The sequence below is a fragment of the Coregonus clupeaformis genome, unplaced genomic scaffold (genome assembly GCF_020615455.1).
Source record: "Coregonus clupeaformis isolate EN_2021a unplaced genomic scaffold, ASM2061545v1 scaf0033, whole genome shotgun sequence".
NCBI lineage: Eukaryota > Metazoa > Chordata > Actinopteri > Salmoniformes > Salmonidae > Coregonus > Coregonus clupeaformis.
In genome coordinates, this window is record NW_025533488.1 from 407708 (window position 1) to 421358 (window position 13651).

At 41.7% G+C, this 13651-nt stretch overlaps 1 protein-coding gene across 1 annotated transcript; it reads left to right on the forward strand.

Annotated features, from left to right (window-relative positions):
• Nucleotides 1-962: 962 nt before the first annotated feature.
• LOC123483135 (sialoadhesin-like) lies at nt 963-4682 on the forward strand. The gene is made up of 10 exons (XM_045212637.1): nt 963-1040; nt 1125-1200; nt 1474-1836; nt 2029-2319; nt 2591-2842; nt 2973-3233; nt 3348-3444; nt 3549-3632; nt 3772-3847; nt 3994-4682. Exons 1-10 carry the CDS (start codon nt 972-974, stop codon nt 4057-4059), a joined length of 1635 nt encoding a protein of 544 aa, XP_045068572.1. The 5' UTR covers nt 963-971; the 3' UTR covers nt 4060-4682.
• Nucleotides 4683-13651: the final 8969 nt, after the last annotated feature.

Below are 13651 nucleotides of genomic sequence, written 5' to 3' on the forward strand. Positions count from 1 at the left end.
CAACTTCAACCAGTAAAAAGGCTTTTTGGCTAGCTTCTGCTACAGCCGATATCAATGAGCGTTAGCCTTCTAGCTAACAACTGCTGTACCAAAATAGTTATTTTACAACTATCACAACCTAAAATAATCGTAGCAAATGTTCTAGCAAGAATCAAAGCATCATTGTAAGCGTATGAGAACCCCAAACAGTTATTTTGTTTAGAAGTAATAAAAACATAAATCCACGTCGCGCGCATCTGTGCGTGACGTCAGTGTGTTGTGTGCTGAAAAGGGTCTATTGTACTTCAAACTATGTGTAGGCAGTTTGCTTAGGATTCAAACCTTCTCAAACAGCCTAATTCATACTCCCCCCCACCCCCCCACCCCTTTTTTTTGGTTGAGATGTGTGTTGACTACCTCCAATATAGTTCATTTGAGATTTTTCAGAGATTGGTGTCATATTGGCTTAGTTATGGTGATAGGGAGATTTGAATTTAACACTGAGCTTCATCCAATCCCTATAATAGACGTGACTATCATCGCATCTATAATGGTCACAGCACAAATCATGATACAGGATGTGAAAGACTTGATCACACGTACATTGTTTGAAGGAAATCGTGAATTGCAATGCATATGACAAAAAGTTATATTTAATAATGTGGTTTTAGTGCTACTGACTGAGTGTGAGTAATAGCCCTGACTAAAGTTAACATGGCGGAATGGTACAGTAACAATCTTATAAGATTTTATACTAATTTCAAGAGATTTCACCTTCAGCTTCTGAAAACCTTTGAGTTTTGCAATGTGGAAAACATAATCAAAATAAATATTCTCAAAAACATTACATTTAATGCTTCCCTCAAGGGGAAGAGTTAAATCACCCCACCATCAGTCAGAGACAAAATATGGGAAGTCCTGATAGCAAAAATAAAGAAATCACGTTATATGTGAAATGGGAAGTGTGAGCAGGATGGTAATATTTCCTTTATATGTCAATGCCATTAGTCTCTGAAGGAGAGTGGTTAACTGACAAGAGAAAGAAAGATCCTGCTAAGCAAGTAAGTGATTGTCTTTTAGACAGTAAAAGTATCATATGCAATGCTAACATTCTAGTGATAATCAAATGTTTCTTATTCCCTCAGGTCCTGTACAAAGAGGAGGGGATGCGGAGTGAAGCATTACCGTGGCCTTTTCTTATTCATTGCATTTGGCTTGGAGGTAGGATACAAATATAGATGTATACAGTATAAAATATTGTATTTATTTATTCAGTTTTACACAAGAAAATAGAAAACTATGTGAGGAGAGTTAAAAAGAGAAGTGAAAAGTGCATGTGCAGGGGAGGGCACCTCCCCCTTTCAAATATTAATAGAACAAAATGAACAATAAAATGGCATCTTGATTTGTTCAAATCAACCCCTGTGACTTATACTCATATTCCTTGACTGTGTCCAACACCTCTTACTAACATTTCCCCCACTGCGATTTGAGTGATGGGAGTTGATGCCTCGTCATGGACTGCTGAGGTGCCCAGCTCAGTATCCGGCCTGCAGGGCTCGTGCATCGTGATTCCCTGCTCATTCAACTACCCAGAACCAGAGGAGAAGCCCTCTGAATTCACTGGCATCTGGTTCAAAGACACCAATGATGTTATATACCACCCAGACGGTTCCAAAGTATTCAAAGACTACAAGGGTCGTACAGAGCTGGTGGGAGACCTCCGGCAGAAGAACTGCTCACTCAGAATCCACCCGCTCCATCGCAGTGACAAAGGACCCTTTTATTTCAGGATTGAAATAGAAGACCATAAAAAGTATTCCTACATACGTGACACAGTCTCCATTGCAGTGACCAGTAAGTTCCCTTGGGAAGAATTGACAAGGAGAATTTCAATTTATGTAGTAGAGTATCCCATTATTTACCCTATTGATAGCTATAGCTTCTTCTAGATTACAATTATAGTGCTGAAAGGACAGACCCAAGAACTAGTGGATGCACACCTCAAAAGAACTGCAATAACTGTTTTCTTCTCTTTGCTGATTTCAGGCTCTCCAGATCCCCCCTCTCTGTCAGTGAGGGAGGAGGTGAAAGTGGGGGAGGAGGTATCTGCCTCCTGCTCTGTGTCTCACTCCTGCCCATCTGATCCCCCTCTCCTCACCTGGAGCCATTCTGGAACACCCAGTGTCCAATCACAGCAGCTGACCAACGGCCAGTGGGAAGTGACATCATCCCTGACCTTTACCCCCAGCATCACTGATCACAACCAGTCTCTTGTCTGCACAGCAGCGTACATGGGAGGGAAGACAGTGAAAAGGTCCAAAATACTCAATGTCAAATGTAAGTGGACCACACCTGTGTGTTAATAACACTGGAAGATTTACACTTTGATTTCTGTGAAAACAGAATGCTTCTGTGCATATGACAAAAGTGAAACAATAAATTAAATTGAACTAATTTGAAAAGGAATCATGAACTTTGTCCAGATCCTGAATTTGGCATACTTCACTTTTTAAATTGAAATAGATTTAGCATGTGATTGATACACTGAATCTGTCCTAAGATCTGTATTACATAGTAATATCATTCTTACTAATGTTGATATTTATAGATGCCCCAGTGGATGTGAAGGTTGAGGGAGTGTCCAGTGTGAAGGAGGGAGACTCTGTAGAGCTGAGATGCTCCAGTGACAGTAACCCTGCTGCCCACAGCTACCGCTGGCACAACAGCAGAGGGCCTCTGCCCACCACGGGACCTACCATCACACTGGAGAATGTGACCAGACTCACTGAAACCCTCTTCTGCACTGCCATCAACACAGAGGGACGAGGCCAATCCAGCCCACTGAAACTAAATGTAGAGTGTAAGTAGATGCCGATGTTCTGTCAATAAGGATCATGTCCTTTCTGTGTCTATAATATGAAGACAATACTCTTCAGGATGTAGCACTACATGTTCAGTTGAAACCAAAATGTTTATCATTCTCATCCCAGACCCCCCTGAGATCAAAGTGGGCTCTGCATGCACATTAGACATCTCCATGGTAACCTGTCTGTGCATTGTGGATTCGGAGCCCCCCGGCACTGTGGAGTGGTCTCTTCCAGCAGGACCCCTGCCCAGTACCAGGGTGGAGAGGCATGGGTCAGTTACCATGGTGACCCTACAGAGGGCACTAGGCTTCTCAGAGACCGTCCACTGCAATGCCAGCAACACACAGGGCAATGCCACCTTGTCCTTCACTGTGTCCACAAATGGTAAGGGAAACAGTGGGGAAAAGTGTATCATAAATGAAGTATTATATACTATATTTACATCATAAAGGATATTATGGGTACATTAATAAATCATAATTATTTGTTTTTGGACAGATAAGATGTTGATGCTGTACGTTTCAATTGGTATTGCTGCATTAGTGGTGGTAGTAATACTAATTCCCATGTCAGCTTGCCTGTTGACCAAGAATGGGTAAGTTGCTCTTTTTGTTTTTGGAGGGAGTTACATGGATTTGTATTTGTTTTTAGCTGTTTTGTTCTGTTTTGATAACTTCGCATTATTTTTCTCAACTGTAGGAGTTGTCGTAGTGACCAGCCAGTAACCAGCAAGCAGGACATGGATACAGCCAAGGGTGCTTTTTTAGATCCCTCAACATCAAGGTATTTTTCTACAGGCTGTTCTATCTGTGATCATAATGTATACATCCTGCTGAGTTGCTAAAGACCATTAGCCTACATTCACTCTTGTTGTGTCATATGAAGAGAATGCATCACATAGTGGCCCTAACTCTATCCACAGGAAAGAGCAGAAAGACTCCAGCAGTGAAATCCACACAAACTACTACACCAACGATCACCTATATGGCAACATGGAGGTATGTACTGTAGGCCTACTGCAGACATTTACAGTAGATATCTGAGAAGAACTTTGCTCTAAATACAAAGGATTAAAAAAACAATAGAGGTGTTGTTGATGATGATGATGATGATGATACGATATCTCTGATCTGGTTTCCTGTAGGCTGAAGAGGATGGCGACCCATACGAGAGTGTTGGTGGAGACGATGCAGTCTATGCCAACTTTTGAACACAATAGGAAGCATGTGGGAGTCTGGCTCAGAGGCCATGGTACTCAGTCTGTCAAGGTTTCCAGTTTAACATTAACATTTTAACCCAATGTAGCAGAGCTGGCGACTGCTTATATTTGTTAGCTTTATGGTTCTTGTGGCTAAAGAATATGGTACATTCTTATTTGTGTTGTGGCTTTGTGTTATGGCTTTTACAGTACAAAAAAAAAAGGGCTAATGCTTGGGTAATTCAGGCTCTTTGGTATCACATACACTTATGTCAGTCTCATTATGACTGCAGAACTGTGTGCAAACTTCACCTTTAATTACAGAACACAACATAACACATTAACTGGCATGACAATCCGTCTCATTAGTCAAAATGCATTTTTATTGTACTTGACACATACCAAAAGCATAACATGCATTTAAATGCACTTAAATTACTACAGAAATGATACATTATCTCTCATGTAGTGACTCCATGTCTTTCATGTGTATAACAAAGAAACAAACAAACTTGATGAGAGCGTTGCAGCCAACGTCCAATGGGCAGAAATGAATTGTTTTTGCATCCCTTTGATATGTACAGTAGAAATTATGCACCAATATTGCATTTGAAAACCCTATTATATGAAATGAAGTGCCCTTTAATATAGACCACATGGAGAATTCAATAAATCAGATTTAAATATGAATAGAGACTTGCTAAAGTGCCATAATTCTGCATTTTGCCCTCCATGCACCCTCTGTGACTTCTAGAAAGATTTTAACCCACTAACCCCCAAAATACTCAACGTTTTCACCATCATTGTAAAGCCCTAGTGATTTCGTTGCTTTGACAAAGTTATTTCAGAAGAATATTATTTATTTTATATGAATAGTGATTCATTTGTCTGTCCCTCATTTTAAGGTCAACCCTGTTACGTGAACTCTCATTTTAATATGGTGAAACTATTCCTTTTTAAATTATAGTGTAAAAGCAGTTGAGCTGGTTTTACTCTTTTGGCCATTTTCTGGTGTTTTGTGGTGAAAAACTGAGCGGGTCTAGCATAACACGTCAACCCTGTTACCCATAGATAGACATGCTAGAAATGTTTTAACAATTTAAAATTATGTGTGAATATTGCATTCAATTGCCCCTCCCTGTTGCACTCAACAAGCTTCCATTCTTCTTGTCACAAGGGGATTCATGGCTGATTTAAGTAGTAATTACCAGTTGGAGGGCCGTTCAAGTGGATTTGTCCTAACCATCCACTGTAGAGCTGTACAATTCCACTCAATTGAAGCACAAGACCTAAACCAACGCTTTGATATAGTGTGGAGCAATGTTCCCTCTATTTTTTTTAGGCACTGAGGAAATTTCAGGTCTACTGAGCGCATGCTTGAACGTTGTGAAAATTCAGTGCAACTTCCAGTGTGCGTTTACTGTGAACACTGAGGCTGTACCAGTTTTAAGTTAGTTTTAACAGTGGCCATGTAGGCTACTGTGGCTACTTGATCATAATGTAGGCCTACCAAAGTGGCTTACCATCAAAAAAAGTGGAGAGAATGCATCTCATAACATTTTAACATGGAAATAGCTGTTCTATCATTCAGCCTACAGTAGCATCCAATGTGTGGTGTTCAATGTAGGCATTAACCTGTTTATCCACTTGTCCTTCAGACAAGGAGGTGACTAAAAATGTTGTTGTTGTTTGATGCAAGAAACCACTTTACAAAAGAAAATGCGTTATTATTTCCATACCATTATTACAGAATTATGCTACCCTCTGCCTATTGGCTACTTAGCTATTCAAGCCTGTCTCAAAATATGACACTGCACCTTTAAGACAATTAAAAAGCTCTTTACCTGACTCACTTTTCAAAGATGAATACGTTTTGTGCTCTTGTAGGAAGCAATCACTCCCTTATTTACATTTACATTTTAGTAATTTAGCAGACGCTCTTGTCCGGGACTCTAACCCGGACGCTTATAAGAAATCCCGCTATGACCTCCGACGAACCATCAAACAGGCAAAGAGTCAATACAGGTCTAAGATTGAATCATACTACACTGGCTCTGACGCTCGTCGGATGTGGCAGGGCTTGAAAACTATTACAGACTACAAAGGGAAGCACAGCCGCGAGCTGCCCAGTGACACAAGCCTACCAGACGAGCTAAACCACTTCTATGCTCGCTCGAGGCAAGCAACACTGAAGCATGCATGAGAGCACCAGCTGTTCTGGACGACTATGTGATCACGCTCTCCGTAGCCGATGTGAGTAAGACTTTTAAGCAGGTCAACATTCACAAGGCCGCAGGGCCAGACGGATTACCAGGACGTGTACTCCGAGCATGTGCTGACCAACTGGCAAGTGTCTTCACTGACATTTTCAACATGTCCCTGACTGAGTCTGTAATACCAACATGTTTCAAGCAGACCACCATAGTCCCCGTGCCCAAGAACTCTAAGATAACCTGCCTAAATGACTACCGACCCGTAGCACTGACGTCTGTAGCCATGAAGTGCTTTGAAAGACTGGTCATGGCTCACATCAACAGCATAATCCCAGAAACCCTAGACCCACTCCAATTTGCATACCGCCCCAACAGATCCACAGATGATGAAATCTCTATCGCACTCCACACTGCCCTTTCCCACCTGGACAAGAGGAACACCTACGTGAGAATGCTATTCATTGACTACAGCTCAGCATTCAACACCATAGTGCCCTCTAAGCTCATCACTAAGCTAAGGATCCTGGGACTAAACACCTCCCTCTGCAACTGGATACTGGACTTCCTGACGGGCCGCCCCCAGGTGGTAAGGGTAGGTAACAACAAATCTGCCACACTGATCCTCAACACGGGGGCCCCTCAGGGGTGCGTGCTCAGTCCCCTCCTGTACTCTCTGTTCACCCATGACTGCATGGCCAGGCACCGACTCCAACACCATCATTAAGTTTGCCGACGACACAACAGTGGTAGGCCTGATCACCGACAACGATGAGACAGCCTATAGGGAGGAGGTCAGAGATCTGGCCGTGTGGTGCCAGGACAACAACCTCTCCCTCAACGTGACCAAGACAAAGGAGATGATTGTGGACTACAGGAAAAAAAAGAGGACTGAGCACGCCCCATTCTCATCGACGGGGCTGTAGTGGAACAGGTTGAGAGCTTCAAGTTCCTTGGTGTCCACATCACCAACGAACTATCATGGTCCAAACACACCAAGACAGTCGTGAAGAGGGCACGACAAAGCCTATTCCCCCTCAGGAGACTAAAAAGATTTGGCATGGGTCCTCAGATCCTCAAAAAATTCTACAGCTGCACCATCGAGAGCATCCTGACTGGTTGCATCACCGCCTGGTATGGCAACTGCTTGGCCTCTGACCGCAAGGCACTACAGAGGGTAGTGCGTACGGCCCAGTACATCACTGGGGCAAAGCTCCCTGCCATCCAGGACCTCTATATTAGGCGGTGTCAGAGGAAGGCCCTCAAAATTGTCAAAGACTCCAGCCACCCTAGTCATAGACTGTTCTCTCTGCTACCGCACGGCAAGCGGTACCGGAGTGCCAAGTCTAGGTCCAAAAGACTTCTCAACAGCTTCTACCCCCAAGCCATAAGACTCCTGAACAGCTAATCATGGCTACCTGGACTATTTGCACTGCCCCCCCACCCCATCCTTTTTACGCTGCTGCTACTCTGTTAAGTATTTATGCATAGTCACTTTAACTCTACCCACATGTACATATTACCTCAACTACCTCAACTAGCCGGTGCCCCCGCACATTGACTCTGCAACGGTACCCCCCTGTATATATAGCCTCCCTACTGTCACTTTATTTTACTGTATATATAGCCTCCCTACTGTCACTTTATTTTACTTCTGCTCTTTTTTTCTCAACACTTTTTTTGTTGTTGTTGTTTTATTCTTACTTTTTTAGTTTAAAATAAATACACTGTTGGTTAAGGGCTGTAAGTAAGCATTTCACTGCAATGTCTGCACCTGTTGTATTCGGCGCATGTGACCAATAAAATTTGATTTGATTTGATTTGATTTGAACTTACAGTTAGTGAATGCATACATTATTTTTTTCCCAACCCCCTGTGGGAATTGAACCCACAACCCTGGCGTTGCAAAAGCCATGCTCTACCAACTGAGCTACATCCCTGCCGGCCATTCCCTCCCCTACCCTGGACGACGCTGGGCCAATTGTGCGCCGCCCCATGGGTCTCCCGGTCGCGGCCAGCTACGACAGAGCCTGGATTCGAACCAGGATCTCTAGTGGCACAGCTAGCACTGCGATGCAGTGCCTTAGACCACTGCGCCATTTCTGACTACAAATGATCTACAACTGGGCTAATAACTCACTAACTTGCAAAGGATATGAACAAAATGTGCCCACATGGCTACATGCAGCTCTCACTTTGATCTCAAAACAAGCTCATCTACACACGACCGCTAATGCTGTAAACACAGTCCAGTTCAAAGTAAATGGCACAGATCCATATATGGCAATGGTCTATTTGCATATAAGCCTACTGCAGCTCTGATTGTTTATGCCGCACCAGTTTGTGTAGAGTACGGTCTGTGCAGAGTATGGTAGAGTAGTGCATGTCAAGACAATAGAATCCTACTCCGATGTGTTCTGCCTACAACAAAATCTGTTTTATAGTTTGTTTTGTTTCAGTATGTTGCAATGAAAGTCGCTAATATTGCATTGATTCGATCACAATTGCCACAGTAAATGGCAACGTTGATAGTGTTAACAGGGAAAACTCTAGAACTGCGGTCACCAACCTTTTCTGAGTCAAGATCAATTTGAGTCAAAATGCAAGCCGAGATCTACCGCTCAGATTATTTTTTAACATGACTTAAAAAATGGAAGCCTATGCAACATTAACCAATTAAAAACAGTACTACAGCAATGAGGTTTGTGCAGTGAGCTCTAGGCCCGATATATTATCACTGCATATTGCCTTTGCTTGAATTGCCCTGCCAATGCATTGTTGTTCTGCCATTTTTTTATTTACTGGGCTGATGGTGACAGCATCTGATGGCCAGTCTCAGCAGAGGGAGAGAGCAGCAGACTGAGGTTGTCACGATCGTTCAACGGAGTGGACCAATGCGCAGCGTGATATGAAGACATACTTTATTAACTAATCACCACACGAACAAAACAACAAAACGATACGTGAAATCCTCGGTTACAGACACAAACCATACACGGAACAAGATCCCACAACACACTGTGGAAAACAGGCTGCCTAAGTATGGTTCCCAATCAGAGACAACAAGCAACAGCTGATTCACGTTGCCTCTGATTGAGAACCACACTGGCCAACATAGAAATACAACAGACTAGAATGTGAACATAGAACAAACACATTGACTCTACACACCCTGGCTCAACATATTAGAGTCCCCAGAGCCAGGGTGTGACAGAGGTCCGCCACCGCTCTCCCTTTCCTCCGCTGACACTGACCATAAAGGGACACCGTCTTCCAGTTGATGGCGAAACTCGAATCGCATCGCATTATTTCTGCCTCATGTACAAATTCATGTTGTTACTCCTATGAACAGAGAAAGTGAAATATTCCTCGATATTAAGAAAGTCCAAAGCCACTAATAATAACAACAACGCAAGCCTATAGATACACTTTCCTACTCATTCATTACTGCTGCAGTGCTTGTTGTAGTGCTGAGTGGAAATACCCTTACGAAAACAGATTGCAGTCAGAGCACAGTATAACTGCAGTTAGAGTGCAGTATAACTGCAGTATGCTGCAAATACTGTATCCAATATAACACAGATTTTTTTGTGCAGTAATTTTACAGTGTAACTGCAGTTAAAGTGCAGTATAACTGCAGTTCAACTGCAATACTCTGTAGTTATTCTGCAATTACTGCGTCCAAAATACCACAATTGACTTTTTTCTGCAGTTCCAAAACTGCAATCTTTTTTTGTAAGGGTAGGAAGAACGTGCATTTTATGGCTTATAAAAGTGTTGAATACAAAGTGTTGACTGTGCTGAGTAAGAACTTAAACATGAACTCACTTATAAAATCAATCTCTTTGCTAGTCTCTCTAGTCATGGTTTTAAACGTTTTGAAATCTCACAGTATCTGTAGCTTTCTTATATGTCTGCTACTTTACTGCAGACACCGTTATCTGAGCCATCCGATTGGCCAGCGGTAGACCTATAGTGCACCTAATTTGCTCTCTGGGCCCACCAGGAAGGCAGAGTTTGTGCCTTCAGACACATGAAATGGTTAAAAATGGCAACAGTTCGCCTACCCGGTGTGCAGGGCAGCTGATTCGGGTGCACCTACCACCAACAGTCCGAGACGAATAAAAAGAAGTAGGAACACAAGGCTTTATCATTGGGTTTTTTACAGAAATGTTTGGCGGTCAACTAGGAATGCCTTGGAGATCGACCAGCTCTAGAGAGTTCAGTGAATCTCATGCTTCTCTCTCTGTGGGCTGATATTTCTGTGCAGCAGTCCCGGGGGGGCTGAGCGGCAGGCTCGTGGCTACTCACGCGCAGCTTAGAGGGAACATTGGACAGAAATACTCAGTTTCATCAGCTGTCTGGGTGGCTGGTCTCAGACGATCCCACAGTTGAAGAAGCTGGATGTGGAGGTCCTGGGCTGGCTTGGTTACATGTGGTCTGCAATTGTGAGGCCGGTTGGACATACTGTCAAATTCTCTAAAACGACGTTGGAGGCAGCCTGTGGTAGAGAACTGAACATTAAATTATCTGGCAACAGCTCTGTGGACATTTCTGCAGTCAGCATGACAATTGCACGCTCCCCCAAAACTTGAGACATCTGTGGCATTGTGTTGTGTGACAAAATTGCACATTTCAGAGTGGCCTTTTATTGTCCCCAGTACAATGTACACCTGTGTAATGATCATGCTGTTTAATCAGCTTCTTGATATGCCACACCTGTCAGGTGGATGGATTATCTTGGCAAAGGAGAAATGCTCACTAACAAGGATGTAAACAAATTTGTGCACAACTTTTGAGAGAAATAAGCTTTTTGTGCATATGGAACATTTCTGGGATATTTTATTTCAGCTCATGAAACATGGGACCAACACTTTACATGTTGTGTTTATAGTTTTGTTCAGTACATATTATTATTATTTAATTTGTTTATTTATTCTGATTTATCAGGAGGTGCTGCAGCACCCATCAGCACCCCTAACTCCCGTGGCTATGTCTGTGATCATAACCTAGAACCCTTTCTGAGTTGCTAAAGACCATTAGCCTACATTCACTCTTGTTGTGTCATATGAAGAGAATGCATCACATAGTGGCCCTAACTCTATCCACAGGAAAGAGCAGAAAGACTCCAGCAGTGAAATCCACACAAACTACTACACCAACAATCACCTATATGGCAACATGGAGGTATGTACTGTAGGCCTACTGCAGACATTTACAGTAGATATCTGAGAAGAACTTTGCTCTAAATACAAAGGATTTAAAAAACAATAGAGGTGTTGTTGATGATGAGGATGATACGATATCTCTGATCTGGTTTCCTGTAGGCTGAAGAGGATGGCGACCCATACCAGTGTGATGGTGGAGACGATGCAGTCTATGCTAACGTGTGAACACAACAAGAAGAATGTGGAAGTCAACTGGCTCAGTGGGCATGGTCCTCAGTCTTTTAAAGGTTCCAGTAAAATATTAACATTTTAACCCAATGTAGCAGAACAGGTGACTGCTTATATCTGTTAGCTTTATGGTTCTTGTGGCTAATGAATATGGTACATTCTTAATTGGGCTGTGGCTTTGTGTAATGGCTTTTACAAGGCTTTTGTTTAATATCTATGGCTTGGGTAATTCAGCAATGTTTTTACTAAACGTTAAATATGCAAAATCAAATATCCAGTATTTAACAATAGGTTGTTTCACACTTCCCCATCTGTCTGTTGCAATTGTGTCTTGAGGGTAATCTGAGGATCTGAATACGAGTGTGGGACTTTCAGTGTTTCTCCACTTGGGGTTGCTCTTTCATTTATTGAGATTTTCAATGTCTGTTTATTTCCATAGGGTTTGAGCTATTTCACAATACTGCTTTTGTCAATATACTGTAGCTTTAGGTTTATTGACCCGCTCTATAAGAATATACCAGTAACAGGAATACAAATCAAAATACAGACAATGATTAATTTGTATTAGGTTTTGATTATAGCTCTGTATACATTATCGAATCTGAATTTTTTAAAAATAGTTTGTTTCACAAAATGTTTATTTTGAGCAAATATTTCATATGTTTTGAAAGGTATAGAATGTATAAATTGATTTAGTGTAATGAATTGTGGGCATGGTGTGATCTCCTACCTACGTCATTGAAAGGGTGAGAAACATAACGATCCTATTAAATTATTCTAATAATTCATATTTTAATTAAATTCTAGTATTATAATTCCTAATTATATGGTGAGAAAGGCCTCCCCATACTCATTCCTGGCAGTGCAGGATATAGTGTCCTTATCCTCAAACTCCCCTTCCACTAAAACTGTCAATCAAATCAAATCAAATGTTATGTTATTGGTCACATATAGCTTGGAACCCCGTATTATCGGCATATTCAACAGCATTTAAAAAATACATTACCTTCAACAGTATTATCTTGTGATCAAGCCATCAATGTTATGTGATTATTGGTGTCGTAAAAATTTGACAAGTTTGACATTTCAGTGGAAATACTACTATTATCAGCTTTTTGATAAGCGGTTTAGCAAAAAAATACATCCCGTATTATCGGCATACGGCCCCCAGTTATTGGCCACCTTACTATTCTGTTCAATTACAAGATATATCCGTTTAATTTTGTTCAAAAAAGAGACACCAACCTCGTATCCGAAGTCTTTACTAGATAGTTGACTAGCCTTCCGGTAAAAAAGACTTGCCTGTCAACTTTTCATTGTGTAGCCCGGTGTGCCCTCCTGTGGAGGTTTCTTCACCAACATATTCAGTGTTGTAACCAAATAATGTCTCATCATTTGTTTTACAGATTCATCTTATGTTTTGAGAAAGTAGATAACAGTTGAATTCTAAAATATGAGTATTAATAATTTACGTCACATAAAACTTTAATTTCAGTTATGTGCATTGACATAAACAATGAAAACACTGTTGGAGTTTGAGTTGCAGAGATGCACATGGAAAGTAAAGGAAGAAATACACAAGAGTGGTTCAATAAATATATATATTTTATTTTAGACATTTATTGTTTTGTACAAATAAATAATTTAATATGAACACAAACAAAACAAACAATTAAATCTCGACCTCCATCCCTATATTGTCACAAAAATTACAATAATAATCCAGCTCCACCGCTACCACTTGATCCCACTGCACACACCTGCAGTGGAACCAGTGCTGACAGAAGTCACAGCACAACCCAACATGGGATCTCTGAGATCCCCAGAGATTGGAAAGCTGCCGCGGTCATCCCCCTCTTCAAAGGGGGTGACACTCTAGATCCAAACTGTTACAAACCTATATCCATCCTGCCCTGCCTTTCGAAAGTTTTTGAAAGCAAAGTTAACAAACAGATCACCCACCATTTCGAATCCCACCATACCTTCTCCGCTATGCAA